We start from the raw sequence: 26411 nt of genomic DNA on the forward strand, positions 1-26411 counted from the left end.
ATGACGTGAGCACTCCAATATTGCTAAGAACCGTTAACACACAATTGGGCCTCCCCTTCCCTCCAAACCTACTGACATATCCAAGTTTCAATCTCGGACCTTTATCCCTTACAAAGGACCTTGGAGATCATTTAGTCTAATCCCCTTTGTTATAGATAAGGAAACTGAGGTCCCAAGAGGTCCTCTGATTGCCAGTCCTGGCTTCCTTCCAGCATATCATTGTTCGTATGTGTATCCCCAGAGCTTAGCCCATGCTTCATCGACATGTCCCAGGACTCTTCTAGGAGCCAGTGGAAGGTGTGCCTATATGAAGGGTAAAGATCTAAATAATTGTTCCACTTCCTCTCGAGATGAGGGGGCAGCAGTGGCTAGAGACTGTACACTGTCCAAGGCTACCCAACATAGGAGATGGGACAATAAGAACCCAGTCAGGTCATGGTTGTAACTCAAGATCCGTTAAAACCACTGCAGGCAGAGTCATAACTAGCAAATTTTGCATCTAGGGCAAGTAGGCAGGAAAATACCCACAATGCAGCTGGGAAAGGGGGAGTATGGAAACTGGAGAAAGGCAGCCAGAGCAACTAGTGGCTTACTGTTTTAACCAATACACTTGTTAACTAGGTGTAACATCTGTTGTTTCTGTGCTGTTGGAGGCCTGCCAGTTTTTTTCAATTTTAGTATCCTGGGACACAGCCCTAGTCACCTTTCTTCCAAATATGCTTGCACACGTGCACGCACACACACGCATACATGCACACACAAACGTGTGCATACACACACGTGCACACATACAAACATGCACACATGCACATACACACGCACATACATACACATAGCACAACCCACAGCCCACCCCAAAATTTCAGAGCCAAGGAATCTAGACCATGTCAGCAGGTAAAAATTATATTTTTATTTTGATTTGAGTCGCCAAGAGGATTCCCTTGTGGGTCTATCAACCATTCTGAATTTAAAAGGCCAGAAAAATTTGATTCTGGGCACATGCCCACATTGAGGGAACCAAAACAGACCACCACCACCCCTCCAAAAAAATAGGGGGCGGGGGGAGAAAAAAAAAGACAACCCCAAATAAAAAAGATTAATTTCCAAAGCCCGGCACTAAAAACACAACTTGAAGCTTCAAATGAACACGCCACACACATATGGGAAAAGTGTTTACACAGAGGCAAATCTAACAGGTCATTTCTGTTTACTTTTTCTTTTTAAATACAGGTTTAGGTGTTTTTCAGCTATAAACAAAGGCCCAAAAGTGCGTATGTGAGAGAAAAGGCAGAAATCAAGCAGAGAGGAAATTCTTCCCTGCCCCCCAAGACCCCCAAATAGAGGGAAGGAGAAGGGGTGGGGAAGAAAAGGAAAAAAGGGGGAATGAAATAAGAGAACAAGTAAACCAGTGTCACAGAGAATTCACAATTCTTAACCATCTTTCTTGCAAATATTTCTGGTTTGGTCCCATTTGAACGAAATTCACATTACAGTTATGTTGTGGTTTGGTTTTGTTTTTCCTAGATCAGAACTGGCTTTAAGAACTGAGGACTTTTAAGAAAAGAAGACCCCAGGCTGCCACCCCTACTGGAACAGTGCTTAACTGAGGGAGAACCTAGGCCAGAAACACCTTCATTAAGCCAGGCTCAGGTATGGCAGACCTTTAATGAGAAATCCTCCCAATCCAACATTCTCCCCTTTCCTACCCTCCCCACCCCATCCCGGTACTCTAATCCCCACTGTACTGCTTGGGGAGTAATAGATGGTGAGAAATCCACTAAAACCCTGTATTCCACTATATCTTAATCCCAAGATCAGGGAAAAGAGGAGACTGAAAAGTTGGAGGGGTCTATAGGCTCAAATTGGCTCTTTAAGGAGGTAAACTGAGATGTGTGAAAATAGGTTATTTTGTCCTATCGTCACTGACCCTCAGGCCTTCCCTTCTCTCTGTACAGTTTCCTCCCAACCAACCCTAAACCTTCAAACAGTCTTTGGTCCCAGAGTCAACACTGTGCTTTGAGATTTTCATGAAATAGGCCAACTCCCCACTCTAGCTTCTTGGACTGCCTCTCCAGAAAGAAACTCGCCAAGGCACTGATATTTTCTTTTTCTCTTGCACCCCAAGTCCCTCACCTTGCCAACCTGAAACACTTCTGCTATCCCACCATATCTCCTTCTCTGTGAAGCTGGGACGAAGTCAGAAAAAGGGCTGAGGCAAGAAATGCTGCTCCCCAGCAATGTTTAGAAAACATTCTAGTGCCAACACACAACCACATTCTAAAAAAAAAATCCCTGATGATTTGATACTTGTCAAATGAGTCCTTTTCTTTGATCAGACCCTCTCCAAGATAGCTTGCTCTCTCATCCCATGCACAAAGATATCACTGTTACTTGGATGGTGGAGAGGCTGGGTGAAGCTTGACCCTCCAGGGCCCAGTGAGGATTTTCACAGCTGCTGGTGATGGGAAGAAGGGAAGTTCGATATAGCACCATCTTCCCATCCCTCCCCCAGCAGCTGGAGCTCCAGCTCAGGGGGAGCAGTTTCCAGTTATTAGGTTTGTCCTGGGACCTACCCCCAAGGGGAGGTTTCTGTTGGTGGGTGTTTGGGAAGTTAGGGCAGGAGAGGTGATGGTGCCCATTCCTGGGAGGTAGTGGGGAGGGGGGCAGGGGGGAGGGCTGGGCAAGTACCAAGCTGTCCACACCCCTACCCAGAGCTCCTGAACAGCCAGTGAGGGTCAGAGTGGGTACAAGCACTTAGTTATAGAGTGAATCTGTTCAGGAAAAAGAACTCATCCCCATTTCCCCTTCTTTGCTCCCATTCGAAGGATGGGGGGGAGGGGGCCAGTTATACAAAGCCAATCAGATGGCACTTTTTTGATGTGTAAAGTCATATACAAAAGGAAAGGGACTTTCCAGGTTTCCCCACCATTATGTACACTTAGGTATTTTTACCCAGCAGGTAAAATAGGAGGACAGAGGGATGGGCATGCTTACTTGATCTGGGGTGGGGGGCAAGGAAAGGTGACCAGAAAGTGAAGGAATCCAAAAAGTCTAGGATAGCCATTACTCTCAGATTAGTTTTTCCCTTCCTCCAACAACCTCCATAATGGACAGATGTTGGGAGAAAGCAGATAGGTACACAGTCACCCCCACACAGCAAAAGGACATGGAATGACCCATAGATGTCCTTTTCTCCCTGTAAGCCATAGACACCGAGGCTCCTGCCGACCTAGCAAAGCTCAGGGCTCATTTAGCAGCCAGTCTTGGGCAGGGCAGGAAAGAAATGAGGGGCCAGAGAAGCCCAACGTTCTCCTCTATGATGGACCAAGAAGACAGCAAAGAAGCAATGATGGGAACAGTCATGAAATAGGCACTAATCAGGTCCATAGAAAGCCCTTGGAGGAAGCTGGGCCTGGAATTGCCATCTAAGGTGTCACCTTTGTTCCCACCCTGCTCTCTCTTTTTTGCTCCCTTGATGCCCACAGACACTAGGTGCTGGGACAGAGAAGAGCTCTAGCCCCCTTGGAAGCAGATGGCCTGGAGAATGCAGCCTGCACCCCGCCTCACCCTAGCTCTGGGACCCTGAAGGTGAGAGACAGACTTCTCTGAGTTCTGCAGCTCCTTGTGAGGAACTAAATGAAAGCCAGAAATGTTTAAACAGGGATTGTGGTCAGGTCCATTCTTTAAGCTACACCACTTGAATCTGGATGCCTTGGTTAAATCACAGTGTGAAGAGAGAGAAAACGGGGCTGGGGTGGGGGAGAAAGAACAGACAGACCTGAAACTGAAGGAATGGTCAGGGATTTCTTTTCCACACCCCCACCCCCACTTTTCACTTTTTGGATAATGAAGATCATAGATCTATCCAAATATGGAAGCTAATGAAGGAGATGAGAGGAGACCAAGTGGGGAACACCCCAGGTGGAGAGGCCACAAGAAGAAAGCCTGGTACAAACCCAAGCTTCAGCCTTGTGAGAAACACATCAACCTCTTACTAGTCCCTAAGACCCTGTTATTCCTATTCCAGGGAGGAAGCTGAGAGAGGACAAGGAACTTCAGGAACCCTGGAATGTTTATTTTGCTTGGGGGAAAGGGTAGAGAGGACAGGTCCAGTGGAGAGAAGGGAAAGGAAGGAGGGAGAGAAATCAGGAGCAACCACTCCCAAGAGGACACATGGAAATCTGTCACTGACCTGTCCCTATCTCTCCATCCATCCCCATGACCCTTCGCTCCCCTCCAGGATGAGATTTCCCATTCGCTAAACCCACAGAGAAAACAAGGTAGAGGAGAGAAGGAAAAATCCCTAAGGGAGAATGGGCCTACAGAAAAGGGTGGGAGGGCCCAGTGAGAGGAAACAGCTTAAGTTGGCCAAAGAAACTGAGAGGGGGGAAAAACAACCTGTCTCAGATTCTAAAAAACAGAAACTACTGACGACGGGAAAAGAGGTTCACGTCTCACAGGAGCGCGATGGAGGAATGCATCGAAGATGAGGTGGGTGGCGGGCAAGCCGGGAGGCTGGGGCAGCATGACGCAGGGTTCAGATGATCTCCACGTAGTTGGCAGGAAGCATGCCCGTTTCGCCAGTGCGCTCCACAGTGCCGTACATCCAGCCATCGTCGATCTGCTGCACATTCACGATGGTGTCCCCATCCTGGAACGACACCTCGTCCTCATCGGCTGCACTGTAGTCATACACAGCACGGTACCGCTTCTGGGAGGGCAGGGGGGAGAGAAGGAGGAGGAAAGGGCAGAGGTTTTTCTTCTCTCTGCCCATTTCATGTGTCTACCCTACCCGCCCCCCAGCCAAATCTAGCATAGAGGAAAAAAAAGCCTGTGTTTTCTTATCTATAAATGGACATAACAATAGCACCTACCTCAGCAGGTATCAGTGAGGATCAAATAAGATAAGTTATGTACTTATAGCGTTTTGCAAACATTAAAGCTCAGTGTCATAGAATGAGTGTTGGTCCCAGGCAGGATTTGAACTCAGGTCTTCCTGAGTCCCAAGTCAGTGTCCTATGTCATGTGCCTCTCTATACACAAGGCTATATAAATGCCAAATGTTATCATCATAGTGGAATGAGTGCTAGACTTGGAGTTAGAAAGAACTGTGTTTGTATTTTGCAAATTTTAAAATGGTTAATATAACCATTTATATGGCTATATTATATTTATAAAAATAAATATAGGGGTGGCTAGGTGGCGCAGTGAATAGAGCACTGGCCCTGAAGTCAGGAGGACCTGAGTTCAAATCCAGCCTCAGACAATTAACACAAATACTAGCCGTGTGACCTTGGGCAAGTCACTTAACCCCACTTGCCCTCCAAAAACACACACACACACAAATAAATAAATATAAAATAAAATAAAAATATAATATATAAATAGTTACTATAACCAATAATTTCAGTTACTATTATAGTTATTGTAATTATTATTATTCTATAAAGCTATAGAATAGCTATAGAATAGTCTGGCACTGGCAGGTCCTAGCAAGCTGGGAAGGCTTTGAATAAGGACTGGGGAACTACTGTTTCTGTTCCTGGAACACTTGAATTAGCTTGAATATCCAGTGGACTCTAAGTTCCCTGAAGTCTGGTAAATTCCCCATTGTCTTGCAGTTTGGCATTCCTGGCATTTAACACAGTACCCTGCACTTTCAGAGAGGAAGGAAGGAAATAAACATTTATTAATCTCCTTCAACAGGCCAGCCCCTAGGCTAAGCACTTTACAAAGAGTTACAAATATTGTTTAATCACTTCCATTTTACAGTTGAGGAAACTGAGGCAAACAATGGTTAAGTGACTTGCTCAAGGCCACACAGCTAGTAAATGTTTAAGGTAAGATTTAAGTACATATCTTCCTGAGGCCGCCCCCCTCCCCCCCACCAGGTCCAGCGCTTTTTGAACGACAGTGCCACCTAGCTGCCTCCATACGTAATTAATAAATACATTAACAATAATTCTATGAGGTAAGTAGGGCAAGTATTATATATATTTTACAGACACAGAAACTGAGGCTCAGAGAGATGAGAGCAGCTTGCCTACAGCTCCACAGTAAGTGAGAAGAGATACAAGGCCAGGCCCCCAGTACTAAGTCTAGGGTTCTTCCATATCCCTGTAATTCAGCCAATATCCAAGGCCATTGGTAATCCAGTTATTAGAAGGGTGTTCCACGTATTAAAGAGGGTCGAGTTCAGCGGAATCTGGAATACCACCCTTGGGACTGGAAAGGGCCTTCAGAGGTCATTTAGTCCAATACAGTCTGTGTTAGAAGGGGCTTTGAAGACAAGATTCATCTGAGTCACCAAAAAATAGCACAGTCATAGTTAACTGTTCCCATTCTCTATAGTGCTCTCTGGTTACTGAAAACATCCTCTGTCGTCCCTATTGTAGAGATGAGGACCCCATGGTCACTGCAGCTTGTAAGTGTCAGACCACGTGGGCTCAAACTCAGATCCCTGTCTCCTAAGTCTAACACTTTCCAGAATACCATGCAAACCGCCTTAGGGGTACTCCAGCATCTAGTGCTTAATGAATACTCCTGATGGATGATCCATCCCCTCTGTGCAAATGCAAGGGACAGGAATAATGATACTCCTGAGTTAACCAATCTTCACCGGGCTTTCATGCACACACTGTGATTCTGGGGGTTCTATTTACTCACCCCGCCCGCTCCTGGGGCATTGCGCTGTATTGAGACCTGGGCAGCTGGCTCTTTATAGCCATAGGACTGTGATGGCTGCTGCTGCTGCTGGTGTTGCTGAGACTGCTGGTAAACTGAGAGACACCACCAACTCAAGATCACAAAGCTAGGTGGCCTGTCCTAACACTTTCCGCCCACCACCCACAGCCCACAGCCTACTCAGAACACTCCATCCTTTACACTGGCTGAGGGCCTTCATTCCCCACACCTGGGAGCCCAGCTGCTTCCTGCCAAGTCATGCCCCACTCATCCCAATTCTAAACTTGCCTCCTTCAGGAAGTCTTCTCAGACTCTTGCCCATCTGCCTTCTATGCATAAGCAGGAAACAAAGCCAGAATTCATTCATCGGACCTTGTTCTGTGTTTGGGAATTCCCAACTATAGAGCCTGAGGGCCTCCTCCCCAAGTAAAGAAGAGCCTTTCTTAAGATGGGGGGAGTATTGACTGACTTTAGATTTCTTTCCTGCACTGGCCCAACACTGGATCCTGCCTACAGGGTGTAGTTAGGACCATGTACCTGTGGAGGGCTGCTTATAGTAACAGAGATAACAGGATTATCTCTGCTCCAAAGGACCTGTGCAGATGAGCTCAGAAGGCAGGGAGGCTTAACAGCCACATAGTAAGATGGGGCACATCCATTACCATACATTAAGTGGCTTATGGACCAACTCCCCAACTGGGACTTGCTTATTTCTCCCAGGCTCCTGGACTAGTCTCCTCTGGACATTCATGCCCTCATGGGTGCCCTCTCCCCAGCCTTCCTACCAGGGGCGCTGGCTGGGATGTGATGTGGCAGCTGCTGCTGTTCCTGGGGTCGACGGTAGCTGCCACTGTCTTGGGAATTTCGTCGTTCAGGGTCAGAGCACTCTCCCCCAGTGGGACCCATCCGGCTCTTCTCAAACTCTTCATGATACTTTATCTGGGGGAGAAAAGAAAATGAAGCACAGGCAGGAAGAGTGGGGAAAAGGGGTAAAGCAGGTAAATAAATAAATTTTAAATAAATTTAAACAGGTAAAGCAAGGCTGGGGACTGCGCCTCCCCCACCTCCCTGACAGTTAAACAGAGGTCCTAGAAAGTAGTGGGACACGACCCAGAGGGCCAAGGGTATGTATGATAGTTAACCCTGTATCTTTCCTGAGGGTCCAGGAAGGATAGAGAGGAAAAAAAGTAGAGAGAGTCCCTAAACTCTCTTGCCATAGTCCAGGGCTTGGGAGCCTGAGGCCTCGAGGCCACATTGTGGCCTTCTAGGCCTTTGGGTGCAGCCTTTTGATTGGGTGGTCTCAAGGCTGAAGGTTCCCTACCCCTGGGCTAGTCAAACAAGGATTCCCAATCAGTTGTGGGAAAGGTACCATTGTGGACCTAAGAAGATAAAGTCATCCATTCATCCTTCATTCATTAAATACTTATTTTATTTTTTATCCTCCCTAGTACAGTCAAGCAAAAATAACTACTGTCTGACCTTTTCTGATCAAGTATGCAACATTCTGCCCCTGTAATCCCCCACCTCTCAGCAAAGAGAGAGGAGATGGGTTTCATTATCTATGCCTAGATACCACAATGGCTATTATGATTAGTAGTCAGTCTGGCTTCCTTCCAGTGCTCTTTAGTTTAAATAGATCACTCTTTATTTCAGGTGAATGTTTCCATATTTCTCTTTCTAATATTCATCACTTCTGGCTATACAACTTCTATTACATTCACATAACAAGGGTGCTTCAGTTACTCCCTCAAAGTTTCCACTTTTCCTCTCAATTCTTTCTTATCACAAAAAGGGCTATCCATGTTTTGGTAGGTGCTAGACCTCTGACCCAGTAGGTACCACCCTCAGCCCCCAGATGCTAAGTCTTGGCAGGAGAGACTGGACATGGACAGAGGTAAACAAAAGAAATGCCTATTTAAGTACATGTGTACAGGGTGACTGAATGAAGGGCTGATGCTTCCTGGAACAGTATCCAGGAGGCCCAGGGAGGTTGGACCTCCCCAGCCCAGTCCTCTCTCTCAGAGTATGTGGGATTCTGGTCCAGTTGAACCTAAAGGAGCTGAGACCTTCTACAGCAGGACCCAGGGGGTTTCAGGGACACAAGATCAGGGTCAGATGAGGGTATATCCTGCTGCTGCCTTACTCTTGTCCAGCAGGTGGCACTAAAAGATTAAGACAATGGGAGGGCAGACCCAAAGGGCACAAGAAAGAAGCTGATGGTCAGGTCCTGCTTTGGGGGACAGTGAGGTGAGAAGGGATAGCATGGAAAGAAAGGGGAATCAATGAAACGTTTTCAGAATGCACAGACGGGAGCAGAGGGAAGGTCAAATGGAGGCACAGTGCTTGGCACACAGCAGGCACTTAAATGTTTAATGATTGATGGACAGAAGCAGAGACAAGCAGGACAGCTCTGCAACTAATGTGCTGAATTTGTTGTATACTTTTAAAAAAAGCTGTAACTATAGGAGCTTCGCACCTTTTACCCCTCTTTCCTTTTTCTGTTCTTCGTTTATTCAAATGTTTTGTTGATATTTGTGACATTCATAATAAAAAAGAAAAATTTGGGGGACAAAAAGGATAGTATATTTGGGGAAATATGGGAAATCTGCACTAGTAGAAGTATATAGGGAGAAGTACTTACCCCATGATAAAAAAAAAAAATAGAGATTCCTTACTTCTATCTCCAACATGGACATAAGCAGAACAGACAAGTCTGGGACATAGCTCTGGGAGCCTTAGAGGTCGGTCACCCCCTCTACCTCTAGACCAAACTGCAACTCAACCATCCCAAAACAGGTAAAAGTCTTTTTTGGGTGGGGATGATAGAGATTGCTAGTTTGTTGGGTTTTTTTGTTAATGGCAAAGAACTGGAAACTAAGGAAACAGTCAAAAACTGGGGAGCAGCTAAACAAAAAATGATGGTACATGAATGTAATGGAATACCTCTGAGCCCTAAGAAATGACAAAAGCAATAATTTCAGAGAAACCTGGGAAGACTTGTATGAATTGATCCAGAAGGAAGTGAGCAGAACCAGGAGAACAATTCATACAATAATAACAACACGGTAAAGACAGACAACCATTAAAGAACTGTTTGGAGCAATGACCAGCCATGGTTCCAGAGGATTCATAATAAAGCATGCCACCCACCTTCTGATCAGAGAGGTGATGAACTTAGTACAGATGGAGGTATCTTTTTTGACATGGACAATGGGAGAATTTTTTTGCTGGACTATATTTACTAAAAGGGTTTTGGGGTTTTTTTATTGGGAGGGGTAGAGGAGAAAAGAGGCGAAAGGGAGAGAAGGCAGATTTTTCACTAATCAAAAATTGAAATTTAAATTTTTAAAAAGAGATTATTTGACAGTGAACAAATTCCCCGGGTTCTAGGAGTACTGGATTCTAGCCAATTGTTAATTAGGTAGCTTTGGTCAAGTCATCACTATATTATAGTGGGGAATCCTTCAGTTAATGGGTTGGCCTAAATGACCTCTGAGGTCCCTTTCAACTCTTTTAACTCCTATGAGTCTGTGTTATCCTGAATCTGTAAAATGCAGGGAGTGAATCTCTGTCCTGGTGAACAGATAATAAAAAATACCTCCATTGTGATGGGACCTGGGGGAGTGGATAGTTGCCCACACTGGGTTGGTTTGGTTTGCTAAATGGCTTTTCTTTGTTATATGAGAGGGCTCAATGCAGGATGTGGGAGCAGAGAAGGGAGGAGAAGAAGGGTAATATGAACTCGTTCTCCTCCCCCACCCCAAACCTTTCCCAGTCTTATGAACTTCCCTATTATGATCCAGGACACCAACACCCAGTCACCCCAGTTCACAACCTCAATTCTCCCTCTTCCCCCCTCTCCCCATCTCTCCCCTTTCTTTTTCTCTCCTTTCTCCATTCCCCCGTTATCTCCCAACCCATATAGTGGTGTCACCCTCAACTCCTGTCTCTCATCCATTCCACAATCCAATCCAATAGCTTTCTCATCATCTCTTGAATACGGCTCCTCCCCAGGCACAGACACCACCCTAGTTCAGGTCCTTATAACCTTGTACCTGGACTATTCCAACAGCCTCCTACCAGGTCCCCCTGCCCCCACTGCAGCTGATCCTCCAGCTTCTTAAAGCACAGGCCTTACCGTGTCACTTTTCCTCTCAGTGAACTCCAAAGACTTCCTGTAACTACTACAATCAAATATAAACTCCTTTCCTTGGCATCTAAAGCACTTAAAAACATGGCCCCTTCCTGTCTTCCGGTCTTTTGAACACATTACTCCCCTCCCTGGACTCTACAGACCAGCCATACTGGCCTCCCAGTTGTCCCTCTCACAATCATTTCCCACCCCCATGCCTTTGCATGCTTGGGCTGTCCCTCAAGGCTAGAATACTCTCCCCCTAACCTCAGCCTCTTAAAATCCCAGGCTCAACTCAGGGGCCATCTATCTCCCCCAGGAAGTCTTTGCTAGTCCCCCTAGCATCTAAGAAGGCCTTCTCACTAAAGCTACCTTCTATCTCTCCTATGGAATGCTTTATGTGCATACTCTCACCCATTAGAATTTCTCCTCAAGAGTAGGAACTGATCTGTTTCTGCTTTGTGTCTCTAGCATTTAGTACAGTGCCTGAAACATAGCAAGGGTGGAATAAATATCTATTGATTAACTGACCAATCTAATTAAAATACCCCAAGCCAATGAGCCACTTAACGTGGGGCTACTCCACTGAGTCTTAAGAGAACTGGATTCTAATGCTGACTGGGCTGCTCACAGGTCAGATGTCCTTGGGGATGTCACTAGTCAGTTGTGTTTTAGTGGGGATTTCTTGTGTATTGACTTTGAAGGAGTACCCAGAGTAGCTTCCCCATCTCTCAGCCACTCTTGTACCTACTGGTTCTGTTCCCATGTGGCTTTTAATTCCCTACATGACCTCAAAGATTCCTTCCCATGCTAAAATTCAATTATTCTGTCTGGAGGAAAAGATTTCCACAATCCATCAGAGGAAACTAGGGGTGAAGACCACAAGGAAGGGACGCTTGGGCCTCTACCAATGAAGGCATGTGGGATGGCTTTTATCAAAGGGAAGGGAATAATGGGCCTGCCCACCAACTCCTCGTGCAGTTGGTAGGCAGCAAAGGGCAAAGTAGGAAGGGTTAACAATTTTATTTAACAATCTGGATCAACTCTGAGGTTCAGGAGCCTTCAAGTAATTCTGTCCATCTCCCTACTATCACAACCAGATGAGAATTTATTCCAGGTTTCTCCCCCTGTGCTAAGAAGGCAGTTTTAGTCCCTCTAAATGCCTGGAAGTTCTCTCTTATGATTAACTTCAGACCCTCCTACAGCAAGTTCTCCCTTCCCAGAAAGAAAGCTCAGGGCTGGAAAAGAGGCAGCGAGAAATCCAGGATCTTAGAGCTCAGTTTCCCCAAGGTCCCTTCCAGCTCTAAATTTATTTTCTATTATTATTGAAAGTATCCTGAGCCAGGGGTACCACTCTATATATATATAACATACGCAAACATCCCAGCAATGTGGTTTAGGCTTCACATCTAAGGAAACAGAAAGGCCCATGTATTATGGCCCAGATGTCAGAGTAAACCACAGCCTGAAGGGGAAGTCAGCCCCTGTCCCCGCTAACCCTCCCCCAGACACCAGATACTCACACAACAAGAAATAGCTCTGAGAGAAGCATTAAGCCCTGCCATGCTGTGCTGGGTCTAAGTTTGTAGTTCTGTGCCCGGCTTCTGACCCCACACTGCTCTGTACATCTTTATCTCCACCCCCATAAAAGCTGAGCACCCCCATGGGAACAGAGTCTGCCCAGGGACAAGATCCCCATGGTGAGGGAGAGAGCTGAAGCCCAGCTATCAAAGCTAACTATGGCAGAGACATTCACACCTAGAGAGATAACAATCACTAGCAACTTTGCCACCATTTGCTAATTGTCTTCCCTGGGAGATGCTGACAACCTGACTGTGAAGGGGAATGAGTTCTTTAGCTAATCTTATGAGGTATCAGGGCAGCATGACCAGGGAGGCACGAAGTCTAAAGGTCCCGATCTTTGAGGAAAATCACCTGGCACACACAGCACCTGGCTCATTATAGCCCACATGATCTGCTTTATAATAAACAAAGATGATAATCTGTGTCCTTCAGCCTCTCCTCCTTGGCAGTACAGTGGCAATAAATGTCCACAGGACCTTTAGGTTCAGAAAGCATTTCCCCTTCTCTGCCCTGCAAGGCAGGCAGTAGGAACGTTTCTATCCCTATTTTACAAACTGAGGCAAAGTGAATTACAAGGCCAGTAAGCTCCATCCAGGTCTCCTAACCAGTGACTCAAGGGCTCAGAGGATCATAAATTTAGAATTACGAGAAGTCATTAAATCCAATTCCCTCATTTAACAGATGAGGGAACTGAGGCAGAATCAGTGAGCCAAATGATTTGTCCAGGGTCACACAGCTAGTATGTATCTAAGGCAAGACTTGAACTCAGGTCTTCTGGACTGGTGCTCTATTCACTGAACTGACTCTGCATAGTCTAAGAGGGCAACTGTAGCTAAGAAAGTGACTTGACCAAGGTCCTATGAATGAACTCAAGTGTCTGGACTTCAAATCCAATGTTTTTCCCACAGTTCCTTGCAGCAGTAGTTGTATGAGTCACAGCACATTTTTTCATAATAGAACAAACTCCTCAGAGGGAGAAACCATGATCTGTTTTTATTTTTGTCTCCCCCAGCACCTAGTACAATACCCACTACATAATGGGGAGAAAGATGGAGGTCCAGACCCATAACTTCATCAATGCAGAGTACTTCCAGTGTGGAAACTCCCCCCACACTCACAGGTCAGCCACTCCTTTGTAAGGAACTCCACCTTATATTGCCTGGGGGACAACTGACTGGCCCAAGGTTACACAGCCAGTGTGTTTCAAAGTCAGGATTTGACCCCAGGTCTTTCTGCCTCCAAGGCTGTCCCCTTCTCTGCCATACTATACCATACTGAAAAAAGCAGATGCCTGCTCTTTTTTTGGTGGCAAAGAATTTGAAAATTGAGAGGATGCCTATCAATTGGGGAACAGTTGAACAAGCTGCGGTATATGAAGGTGATGGAATACTATTGTGCTAGAAGAAATGATGAGCAGGTAGACTTCAGAAAAACCTGGGAAGACTTACATGAACAGATGCAAAGTGAAGTGAATTCAGTGAGCAGAACCAGAGTACCGTACACAGTAATGGCACCGCTGTATGATGATCAACTATGAATGACTCAGCTATTCTCAGTAATACAATGATCCAAGACAATTCCAAAGGACTCATGAGGAAAAATGTTGTCTACCTCTAGAGAAGGAACTCATGGAGTCTGAATACAGACTGAAGCAAATTATTTTCACCTTGTTTTTTTCATGTTTTTTTTTCTTTTGGTTTCTGTTTTCTTTTACAACATGACTAAAATGGAAATATGCTTTACATAACTGTGCACATATAACCTTGCTTACCATCTTGGGGAGGGAGAAAATCTGGAACTCAAAAAATTTTTTTTTGCTTTTTGGAGGGCAATTGGGGTTAAGTGACTTGCCCAAGGTCACACAGCTAGTCTTTGTGTTTAGTGTCTGAGACCGGATTTGAACTCAGGTCTTCCTGACTCCAGGGCCTGTGCTCTAATTCACTGCGCCACTTAGCCCCCCCTTAAATTTCTTTTAAAAAATGAATGTTAAGGGGAGGCTGGTGGCACAGTGAGTAAGAGCGCCGGTCCTGGAGTCGGGAGGACCTGGGATTGGTTCCGGCCTCAGATACTTAACACCCACACAAAATAACTGGCCGTGTAACCCTTGGGCAAGTTTCTTAACCCCAATTGCTTTATAAAAAAAAAAAAATGAATATTAAAATTTGTCTCTACATTTAATTGGAAAAAAAATTTTTTTAGGAGGACACTATTTTTAAAAAGAAAAAAGTAGATGCTTAATCATTAACATTTGTTGAATTGAATGCAATCCCAGGCCAGTGTCCTCCCAACATATCACTTAGCTCCACATCCTGGGTCAGTTTGCCCATTAGATGCTCGGAGAGGTTTTAATAATAGCCAAGAATTAAAATCTGAGTTCAAATTAGCTTCAGACACTTACTAACCATGTAACTCTGTTGTAAGTCACAACCTCTCTGCACTTCATTTTCCTCATCTACAAAATGGTGATGATAATAATAATACCTACCTCCCCAAGGTGCTTGTGAAGATCAAATGAGATAATATTTTGCATTATAAATATATATATATATATATATATAAGCATATTGCGAAACTGACTTCTAAATAAATGTTTGCAATTTCCTTCCTTTCTTCTTTTTTCTGGAGTCATTCGAGTTAAGTGACTTGCCCAGGGTCACATAGTAAATGTTTGAGGCCAGTTTTTTTTTTTAAGCAATTGGGGTTCAGTAACTTGCTCAAGGTTACATGGCCAGTTATTTCTGGGTGTGGTGGTAAGTATCTGAGCCTGGATTCGATCCCAGGTCATCCGACTCTGGGGCTGGTGCTCTTACTCACTGAGCCACCTGGCCACCCCTAAGCAATTGGGGTTAAGTAACTTGCTCAAGGTTACACGGCCAGGTGTTTCTGGGTGGGTGCTAAGTGTCTGAGCCCGGGATTCGATCCCAGGTCATCCCAACTCTGGGGCCGGTGCTCCCACTCACTGTGCTACATGGCCGCCCCGTTGAGGTTAGATTTGAACTCAGATTCTCCTGACTCCAGTCGCCCCAGCAATTATTTTTCTAAGGAAAATCAGATGCTGTAATAAGAATGGTACATTCCAAAGTCCAAGCAGATATTAATGTACTACTATAACTGCTGTTCTGTGTTATTTGGGGTTTTGCATCCTTCTCCATTATGACAGAGGCCCAGAGGGGTGGCCAGAATTAGTCAAGAAACAAGAAGAAATAGACAGGCAATGGAGTATAGAACTCTACCTTGCCTTACCAGAAAATAGAAGGGGAATGGGATAAGAGAAGGAGAGAGGAGTGATAGAAGGAAGGACAGAATGCATGCCACCTTGGGATGGGGGGAAGAGAAAGATGGGGAGAAAATTTGGAACTCAAAATCTTTTGGAAGTAAATGTTGAAAACTAAAAATAAATTTTTAAAAAGATAGACAAGAAGTGACAGCCCCCCTACTTTCACAGATGGTCACCCTGCTTCCCTGGGGTGAGACTAGAAATAGGGAAGGAAGGGAAGGGAGGGCAGGGGTTAACATCATCTCTCCAAAATTATACTCCTACATTCATAGGGAAATAAGGTCGTGGAAGAAGGTCTTCACAGCTGAAATGGAAGAACATCTGAGAATTATGGGGCTAGGAAGGCTCTGAGAAATCATTTTTTTTTTAGCCTTTTCCTCCCTCTATACCCCCACAAAAAAAATGTCACCTCTTCTAGGAAGCCTCCCCTGTTCCTTCCAAGTGATAGCAATCTCCTCCATTTCTAACCTCGACTAGCATTTTTACTATGTTGGTATTTATCATAGGTTTAGGGCCGAAAGGGGCTCCCCATTTTTGTTTATATTGTCATCTGCTCAGGCTGTATATCCATTCACATCTTGGAAGCAAGAAAACTTGAGTTCAAATCCTGCCTTGGACATGTAAAAGCTGTATGACCCTGGGAAAGTCACTTAAGCTCAGTCGGCCTCAGTTTCCTTAACTGTAAAATGGGAATAGTAACAGTAATAGCACCTACCTCAAAGGGTTGTTGTGAATGACAGACAAGCTAGGATATATGGAAAGTGCTTTGCAAACCTTAAAACCCTACAATTAATGTTAGCTATTATTAGCCTGTCTCCCTTCTTATCTCACCCTCCAAGCTCTATAAGAAGTATATGTTTAATACCAACTCTCTTTAACCCAGTGCCCGGCACAGTACCCAGCTCATGAAACATTGCTGAATAAATAAATGGCTCCTGGCTCCACCTGCCCTTTCCAGACCTATCACACATCACCCTCCTTCAGGTGTTCCACTGTCTAACATGGCCCTTCTTGCTGTTTCTAGGGCACAGCATTCCAAGCCTTCAAGCATCTGCATAGGCTTTCTCCTCCTCCTGGAACATGCTTGTTCTGCTCCCTTTTGCCCCCTTTAGAAGGCCTAGCTTCCTTCAAAGATCAATTTAAATATCACCACCTGCTTCTCCCCTGCAGCTAGCGCCTCCTCCTTCACCCACCCATGAAAAAACCACCTTGTAATTTACTTTGAATAAATTCATACTTGTATAGGTTGTTCCCCTTGATTAATTAAAAAATACCTTGCTGACTGATTAATCGACCAATCCACAAGTACTCATTAAGGGCCTACTAAATACCGGGTTCGGGGAATACGAATTCAATGACTGAAATAATCCCTACTCACAAGAGAGCTTACATTATTCTAAGAAAGGAGCCTTTGTATACTCATATGTCTGAGTATACAAAGAAAAAATACAAAGAAAGTAAGCCCCAGAAAATTATTGTTGTTTAGTCCTGTTCAACTCTTCTTAAACCCATTTGGGGTTTTCTTGGCAAAGATTCTGGAGTGGTTTACCATTTCTTTCTCCAGCCCACTTTACAGATGCAGAAACTGAGGCAAACAGGGATAAGTGCTTTGCCCAAGGTTACATGGCTAGTTAAGCATCTGGATAAGAGGCTGGATTTGAACTCAGGAAAATGAGTCTTCCTGACTCCAGTCCCTGGGTTCTGTGCACTATAGTGTCCCCTTGCCTATCATTGTACCAGTAAATACAATGTAGTAAATAAAAGGTAGTTTGAGAGGGAGGGTGCTAGTAGCTGAGGGGCCAAGGAAAAGAATAACATAGAAAGTGGTGTTTGTGCCGTGTTTCAAAAGAAGAGCGGGGTGTTACAGGGTGGAGGTGTGGAAGGAGTGCATTCTGGCATCAGGGTCAGTCAACACAAAGGTCTGGCAATGGGAGATGGAACAATAAAATATATGAGCTGCTTGAGGGAAGGAACTGATTCTTTTTTATCACCAGTCTTATTTCCTAACATATAAACAGATAAGAAATGTCTGATCGAATCTTTTTTTTTTTTTTGGAGAGGGGAAGGTAAGGTCACACAGCTAGTAAATGTGTCAAGTGTCTGAGCTCAAATTTGAACTCAGGTCCTCCTGATTCCAGGGCCAGTGCTCTACTCACTGCACCACCTAGCTGCCCCTTAGATCTTAACCCCTCACTAAATCACAAGCTCCTTAAGGGCAGAAATTGGAGGCCAGCCATCTCTTCATCTGCCGCTCAGCTATAGCCCTCTGGTCTTCTCCAGCAGCAAGGCCGTAAGCTGGGTACCTTCCCTCTCTAGGCCCTCTTGCTTTTCATTTTCCTTTTGTATGGGGTCTTTTCTCATTAGACAGTAAGCTCCTTGAGGGCTGGGGGTGTCTTTCTGAACTGTCACCCCAGCATACCGTGCCTAGCACACAACTAGGTGGTTCAGATGGGTACAGCACTAGGCCTGGATTCAGAAGACTTGAGTTTAAGTCTCCACTCAGACACTTACTAGCCATGTGACCCTGGGCAAGTCACTTAACCCTGTCTGCCTCAGTTTCCTCATGAAAACCCCAAATGGTGTCAAGATGAGTTGGACATGGCTGAATAACACCAACAAAAGCACGTAGTAGGGACTTACTAAATGTTAACTGACTGCCTAACTGATCTTACATAAGCCTGCATCTCCCCTGACAGTTCATTTTTCTGGTTCACTGATCATGAGGAAACTGAAGCCCAGAAGAGAAAGTGTCTCACTATGGTCTTCACATAAGTGAATTTTTGCCTAATTCAAAGAAAATGTATTTGGATAATCCAGGTCAACTTTTTCCCCACTATGCCTCCCAATATGACTATGAAGGAAGGTGGGCAGGTTGAAATGTCTGATCTCCCTGGCCAGACAAGCAGGGGGTAAGAGGCCCCCAGATAACCAGCCCAAGTACACTGGTTTAAAGAATATGGGGACCACCAGCCTTTCCTCTACTTAACCCCCTAGGCAATCAGCTGCCTAGTCACTACTCACCCTCAACCACAGCACAGACCCCTCCTGCCCAACAGCGTCCCAGCAGACTGTCAGTGTGCAAATTATAGTTCTAATTCATTCACCACTGGTGGCCTAAGTAAACCCAGTAGGGGGACAAAAGGAAGAGGGAAAAGGCAGGGAGGGGTGTGGTGGCAGAGCAAAGAAAGAGGACCCAAAAGAACCACCTATACAATGACCACAACGGAGAATAAAAGACACCAGAATTAGGTCAATGCAAAGACCAATTTGGACTCCAGAGGAAGGAGAATGAATGAAAACACACTGACCTCCTCTTGAGGGAGAGAAGGTGGATTACAGACATGGAAGCAATATAAAATAAAAACATCGATCAGACATATTTGTTTGTATGTTAGCTTAATGCCTAGCACTTCGTACATATTCCATAGATGCCTTATATCTCAGTCTAAAAGAGTACAGAGGGAACTATGGATATGGAGTGTCAGACATGACTGATGTGTTGACTGGTTTTGCTTAACTGGGTTTTTCCTCCTTCCCTTTTTAATATTTGTTTCAAGAAAAGGCTAGCTGGGTAAGGGGGAAGATGGATTCAGAGAAGAAAGTAATATAAAAACAAAAGACATTTTTCAGATTAAAAAAAAAAGGATTCTTTAAAAGAATGGCAGGTGTTTGGATCTAGAGAAAAGAGAATAGGACCTGGTCTTGCCCCTTTCCCCCCACAGGCCACCCACTAGACTGGGCAGAAGTGGTAAGAGGGAGCACTGGGTTGTTGTTTTTTAATCTGTAGGAGGAAGGGATGAGATGGAAAAAAATCCTCTCCCCTTCCCCCAGAGCACTAAATTCTATTCCTGGGGAGTCTAAGAGAGAAAACTGTTTGGGGACGGAGGCAAGGGGAGAGAAGAGCCCCAGACCCTGCTCAGTTTGGCCCCAGGATTGGGGCTGTGCCCAGGCACTGCTACAAGCTACCCCATCCAGGACTGTTTCCTTTTCTATCTCTCCGCAAGCAGCATGCAAAAGAAGTCAAAGGGTTAAAGTCTAGCCAGCCGAGACTTAAAAATTAATAGCTAGGCTAGAGTTAATGAAGCTGCAGCCAATCGGATAACAACTGGATCTGTCTCCTGGCTAAATAATAGTTATTGACCACAGTCAGAGCTAAGAAACACTGCAGGGGCGGGGGAGGGTGCAGTGACAAAGCCTGGGATGGAGATGACAGAGGGACTTGGGTGACCCAGGCAGGCAGCTCCCCAGGGGCAGTAGGAGCTAAGGGGCAGTGGAGCCTTCTTCTCCTGGATCATGAGATTCAAAGCAAAATGGGATCTCGGTAAGCCCTTCTCCCACAAGATTTGATGAAACCAGGAGACTGGACAGGAGGTTCATGTGTAGATGACAGAAACATTTTGCTACATCCTCTGAGTGAGGATGACAATTAGTAAGAAGCCAGCCTCAGGAGTAAACCGTCCTTCCTCCAGCTCTGGACCAGGCTGGGGTGAGGGGCAGTTGTAGCCTTCTGGACGCAGGAATTTTCTACTCCAGTGAAAACAGAGTATCTGGGAGACTAGTCCACAGCTGCTGCCACAAACATTATCCTCCCCTCCACTGCTTCAACAGGATGGAATGTGACAGGGGAGGGAGGGAGGAGACAATGAAAGCAATACCTTGACCTGTTCTCCCTCCTCCTAAGATCTCTGTGACAACAGAACCTCTCCCTCCACTCACCTTTCCTCAGACTTGGCGGCCTGTCTGCCCTTCCAGTTTGTCCTGGGGGACAAGGAGGCCTATGGTGTTTGTTTTCCAATGATGAAAAGAGTCCCAGGGGAGGAGAGCTGAGAAGAGCCTGGGATGGAGTAAGGGGAGAAGCAGGTGTCATGGGGGTAGACTGGAAGGGTCTGTGAAAGGCCTGGGCCCCACGTAGTGCTCCTAACCTCAAAGCCCATCTCTGGAGGCAGGACAGGAGGGGCAAGAAATGATTGAATTACCTTATACCGTCTCTCTCCTACATCCCCAGGGCCTGAACTGGGGGCAAGGTTTGCTAGGGGAGGACAACTTGTGAGGAGGGAAGGAGAGCAAAATAATCTCAAGGACTAGTACATTACTTATGATGCTGATAAAGAGACAGGCAAATATTTGGGAGATGAGAGGATCACTCAGTTCAAATCTGATCTCCAAAACAGGAGATGAACAATCTGCAGCTTCCTGGTCACTTACTATATCCATTATCCCCAGTTCCCTCCTGGGTGACCAGATCTAACCCCCAGTCTCTATCCTCAAATGGGGTGGGAGCTTGCCATCCACGTGGAGAAGTGTATGTGTGTCTGATGCCAGGTGTGAAGGGCCTGACTGACTCCATACATGGAAACAAGTCTCCTAAGTCAATGGAAATGACTCATTTCATATGTAAGCACAGCTGACAGGTGTGGGGAGAAGGGAAGAAAAGGAACAGTCAGAAGGGATGGGGTTAGGGAGAGGTGGATTTGCAGCCCATTTCAGCCAAGGGAGATGATGCATACAAAAGGCTTTAATAGTGATCACAGGACTATGGGTCTAAAGAAGAAGAGCCAGAATGGATCTCGGAGGCTACTGGGTCCAGCCCCCTCCTAATCCAGATGCCAAATGTCAAGTGTTACCTACCCTGTCATCTCATAGAGATATTCTTTGGAAAGTGCTAAAGCGTTACATAAAGATGAAACTGATATCAATAGGAAGGAAAATAATAACAAGGTATTCCAAAACTCTTAAGCTTAAAACTGCATTAAGACCTTAGTACATCCAACACATACATGGAGAACAGGACAGCCTACACAAACTCACACACACAGGGTGTGCACATAAGTGTGATACATATACGGGGGGGACGGGGCATGTCATGGGCGTTTATATGTATCTTCTACCTCCTGCTGCCTAAAATTCCTTTAGGTATCTTAAATATATGTATGACTAGATAGTATAACTGAGAGTAAAAATAATTTAAATGCAAATACACCAGGAAGAGGGGTTGCTAGGTGACACAATGCATAGAGTTCCAGGAAGCTTCATCTTCCTGAGTTCAAATCTGGTCTCAGATACTTCCTAGCTGTGTGACCCTGGGCATATCACTTAACCCTGTGTGCCTCAGTTTCCTCATCTGTAAAATGAGCTGGAGAAGGAAATGGCATAACTGAGACAACTGAACACCACCAACCCTGGAAGAAGCAATTAAAGTGACACCATCACAGAATTAGAGATTCATACTAAGTTAGATCTGGGGGGAATTTGGGAATTACCCCTCATTTCACAGATGAGGGAACTGGAGCCCAAAGACTGGAGGTGACTCACCCAGAGTCACACAGCATGGGACAAGGCCAGCACTAGAACCCAGATCTCTTGGGCCTCATTCACCATATGTAAACTACAGCTTAAGTGGATTCATATACATATAGAATATGCTGCCAGCATAAACATCTCTACAACATTACAGTCAGCCCCTCAAGGATCAATTAGGTAGCGTAGTAGAGAATGTTAGTCTTGGGAGTCAGGAAAATCTAGCTTCAAATCATGCTCCTGAGACATCCTAGGTATGTGAGACCCTGGGTAAAAGTTCTAAGTCTCTGTTTCTTCCTCTGTGATAACTCAATGACCCAATGTATGCAAAGCACTCACTAGTCAAGTTAAGACAATCTGAATTTTTCATTAAGCCCTACTATGTGCTAGGCATTGTGCTAAGTGCTGGAAATACCAAAAAAAAAATTTTAAAAAAGGCAAAAGGCAGTGTCTGCCCTCCAGGAGCTCACAATCTAAATGGGAAAGCCTTAAAATAATGCAGAATTATCAGTTGTTATTATCATGATTATGCTGCTACAACAACATACAGTCAATTCGGGACCATAACTCATGTGGAGTGTGCTCTTCACCATGCATAACCCTGATGGTCAATGGTTGTAGGAATAAAGGTTGTATTAGGAGAGGCACAGAGGGGCTGTATATGTGTGAGCACTGGATTCTAAAGCCAAATGGAAAGAGAAAAAGAAAAGAAAAATTCTATTTTTTTGTTTTTGTTTTTTTGGAGGGTGTAATAGCAATGGAATTCAAAGATCCCCCTGTATTGGCTTGGTTTTTGGTTTGATTGTGTTAAAACACAGAGCTTGTGAATCCCACCTGTGGGATGGACTTGTTGACGTGAAAAGAGAGGGCTGAACTGGGAGGAGCTGGTGACGTAAATTTAGAGAGACACAAGAAAAGAGAAAGGCAGAAGAACTTTTTGGAAGCAGCACCTTGAAGGCAGAGAGAGAAGGAGAGGATTGCTGAGGGCCACTTTGAATTGCCCAGGACTTTTGAGAGCTGCCACCCAGAGCTGCCAAGGACTGAGGAGATATGGCTGTTATGCTGGTACTTTGTCTGTTTTGATGTTGTTTTGCCAATTCTGTCCACTGGTGAAGGTCAGTACTGTTGTTGTAGAGGTATTGGAACCTTGCTGTTGGTTCAGAGCTCTTGAGACTGTTCTGCAGACAGAGAGTGAATGCTGTCCACTGGTGAAGGACAGTGCTGTTGTTGCAGAGGTCTTGGAACCTTGCTGTTGGTTCAGAAGCCCTGAAGAAGGATTTTCTTGTTGTATGTTTACAGAAATCCTGGAAGAGGGCTTTGCTAATGTTTTCAGGGGTCCTAGGACTGTTCTGCAGACAGAGAATGAATTAATGAAGAGACTGGCAATGTATCTTGTGGCCTTGCTAAGCTTTGTCTCCCCAGGAACAGAGATTGCTGAGAACTTGCCTTGTGTCAAGATGAAAAGACCTCCATTTGGGTATTAAATGCTGTCCTTAAGCTTGCTATAATTCTGGGGTAGATTCAATTGTGATCCAAGGGTGGGGAACTTTTGACCTTTTTGTGCTATGTGATTGAACAAATGAATGTACTTTACTTATGACTGGAAACTAATCTCCATTTGAGAACAGGGGCTTTGTGATGGACTAAATGAATGTACAATCTAGGGGTGGAGTAGTACTTAGAAGATGGGACTTTGTGATTGATTAAATGAATCACACTACCCAAGGGTGGGGTAGTACTTGATTAAATCACACTTGGTAAATGCTATATTTTTAATTATGCTATATGTTGATTCTCTCTGTTCTTAATTTGTCACTGAATAAAATGGAGAGCACCTGTGCTGGTATTTTGAACCTTGGGAAGTTGCCTTTGCTTGGCATTACAGAGAGGGAAGGAGGGGCAATTGGGGTTAAGTGACTTGCACAAGGTCACACAGCTAGTAAGTGTTAAGTGTCTGAGGCTAGATTTGAACTCAGGTCCTCCTGACTCCAGGGTCAACTCGCTCTATTCACTGCCCCACCTAGCCACGCTGAGGATGTATTTTTTTAAAGTATTTTGGATTATTAATATATGCTTTTCCTTCAGTAACAAATAGCAAAAAGAGACTGGAAATCTGTTGCTACACTTCTACTAGGCCTGTACTCCAGAGATCAAAGAAAGAGGAAATGGACCCATATGTACAAAAATATTTAGAGTTCATAATAATAAGTTAGCATTTATGTGCTTTTTAAAGCTTACAAAGTCCTTCACAAATATTATGCCATTTTATCCTTATAACAACCCCGGGACTTAAGAACTCTCATTATCCTCTTCTTACAAATAAGGAAACTGAGGCTGAGAGGGACTAAATGACTGGCCAAGGGTAACAAGGGTAATTGAAAGCTGAATTTTAACTCGGGTCTTTTTAATACCAAGTCCTGAGTTCTCCAAACTGCGTCACCTTATCTGCCATTCTTTTTTGTAGTGGAAAAACTAAAGAAGTATCAATCCACTGAGGAATTGAATAAGTTATGGTATATGAATAAAATGGAATGTTATTTTGCTGCAAGAAATGATGCTTCAGAGAAACCGGAGAAGACATGTTTGAAATGAGGAAGAGTTGAATGAGAAGCAGCAGGATAACAGATTATACAACACTGTGAAGACAATTTTTGAAAAACCAAAGGATTCTGATTAATGCCACGGCCAAAGCTGAGTCAAACATGAAGTATATTACCCACCTTCTGACAGAGAGTGGATGGACGCAAGATACAGAATGAAACATACATTTAAGACACAGCCAATGTGGTAATTTGTTTTATTTGACAACACACATCTGTTACAAGGTTTTCTTTTTCTTTTCCTTCAGTGAGAGGAGGGAAGAAGTAGGCAGGAAAGAAAAATAAATGTTTGTTAATTTTTCCTTTAACTTAGTTTTACTTTCAAAAGTAAAATTCTGAAATTAAAAAAAAAATTTTTAAAGTAAAATTTTGAAAAAAAAAAATAGGGGCAGGTAGGTGGTACAGTGAATAGAGCACCCGCCCTGGAGTCAGGAGGACCTGAGTTCAAATCCAGCCCCAGACACTTACTGGCTGTGTGACCTTGGACAAGTCATTTAACCTCAACTGCCTTGCCTTCCCCCCTCCAAAAAAAATTTTTAATTTTTTTATACAGAAAGCCAATGCTGAAGGACCAAACCTAAGACAGAATGTGGAACAACTAACTAATCACAAGATTTTGTTATTGAAACTAATCATCTGTTTTAATGAAAATGTTCTGCCTTCATTAAAGGCATTTCTATGCATGACTAGAAGATAATTATATTTGAATGTCTATATGTGCATTTCCATATGTGCATGGATGAATCTAGGATTCTCAACAATATATCAGACCATAAAATCACAGGATTATAACTGGAAAGATGGAAGAGATTTCTGGAGGCGAGGTCCTATGTCTCAAGAGTCAGGGTACTTTCCTCTGAGGCAGGTATGTGGTGCAGTAGACAAAGTACTGAGTACTGGGCATGGAGTCAGGAAGAAGTGAGTTCAAATCCTGCCCCAGACATTTAGGAGCTGTGTCTGTACAAGTCACAATCTCTCTAAGTTTCAACTTTCTCATTTAGAAAATGAGAGTGGGAGGGGCGGCCAGGTGGCTCAGCGAGTAAGAGCACCGGCTCCAAGCGTCGGGAAGACCTGGGGATCAAATCTGGGCTCAGATACTTAGCACTACACCCAGAAATCACTGGCCGTGTAACCTTGAGCAAGTTACTTAACCCTGATTGATTAAAAAAAAAAGAAAAGAAAATGAGAGTGGGGTTTGGAGCCAATGGCCTCTAGAGTCCCTTATGTTTCTAAATCTGTGGTTCTATAATCTGATGGCCAAAGTACCTCCTTAATCTAACATACTTACCCCTACAACAGGAGGGCATCGGACTGGCAATCAATTAAGTTTTGGGTTGGATCCCACCTCCCTTATTAGCTGGGTGACCCTGTATGTGTCTTTTTCTCCTCTGCAAAGTGACAAGATGGGACTTGATGGCCTCACAGGTCCCTTCTAGTTCTCAACCTTTAATCCTATGACCAAAGGAATGAAGTAGTCCACATTTTAAGGCTGCTCCTATTAGAACCTGGCACAAATTCTTCTGAATGGTAAATCCCAAACTTTTTAGGTTATATCCATTCAATAACCCCAAGGTATAGGGAAAAGACCCATAGCCTGGGAGGCTGAAGACACAGGTGTTAATGCTGGTGTCAGCTTCATGACAGCAAGTTAATCGCCATCTCTAGGCCTCAGTCCTCTCACCTCTAAAAGAAAAGACTCAGGGAGGCACCTGATTGCTGTCTTCAAATACTTGGAAGGCTGCCATTCAGATGAGGAATTACACTCATACTGGGTGCACCCGGAGGGTAGAACTAGGAGCTTTCGTAAGAGGAAGTGGCAGATAATCAAATTTAGGCC

At 44.6% G+C, this 26411-nt stretch overlaps 1 protein-coding gene across 1 annotated transcript in view; it reads right to left on the reverse strand.

Annotated features, from left to right (window-relative positions):
• Window positions 1-887: 887 nt before the first annotated feature.
• Window positions 888-26411, reverse strand: part of LASP1 (LIM and SH3 protein 1) — a 65352-nt gene continuing 39828 nt past the window's right edge. Inside the window, exons 5-7 of the mRNA XM_069074302.1 lie at window positions 7470-7623; window positions 6667-6779; window positions 888-4711 (exon numbers count right to left, since the gene is read on the reverse strand). Coding sequence (XP_068930403.1) covers window positions 4538-4711; window positions 6667-6779; window positions 7470-7623 — 441 coding nt within the window. The 3' untranslated portion in view covers window positions 888-4537. The remainder of the gene's footprint in view (window positions 4712-6666; window positions 6780-7469; window positions 7624-26411) is intronic.

Source organism: Petaurus breviceps, unplaced genomic scaffold (assembly GCF_028583685.1).
Source record: "Petaurus breviceps papuanus isolate PSGF00001 unplaced genomic scaffold, PetGlider_PUasm1.0 90887, whole genome shotgun sequence".
NCBI classification, from domain to species: Eukaryota; Metazoa; Chordata; class Mammalia; order Diprotodontia; family Petauridae; genus Petaurus; species Petaurus breviceps.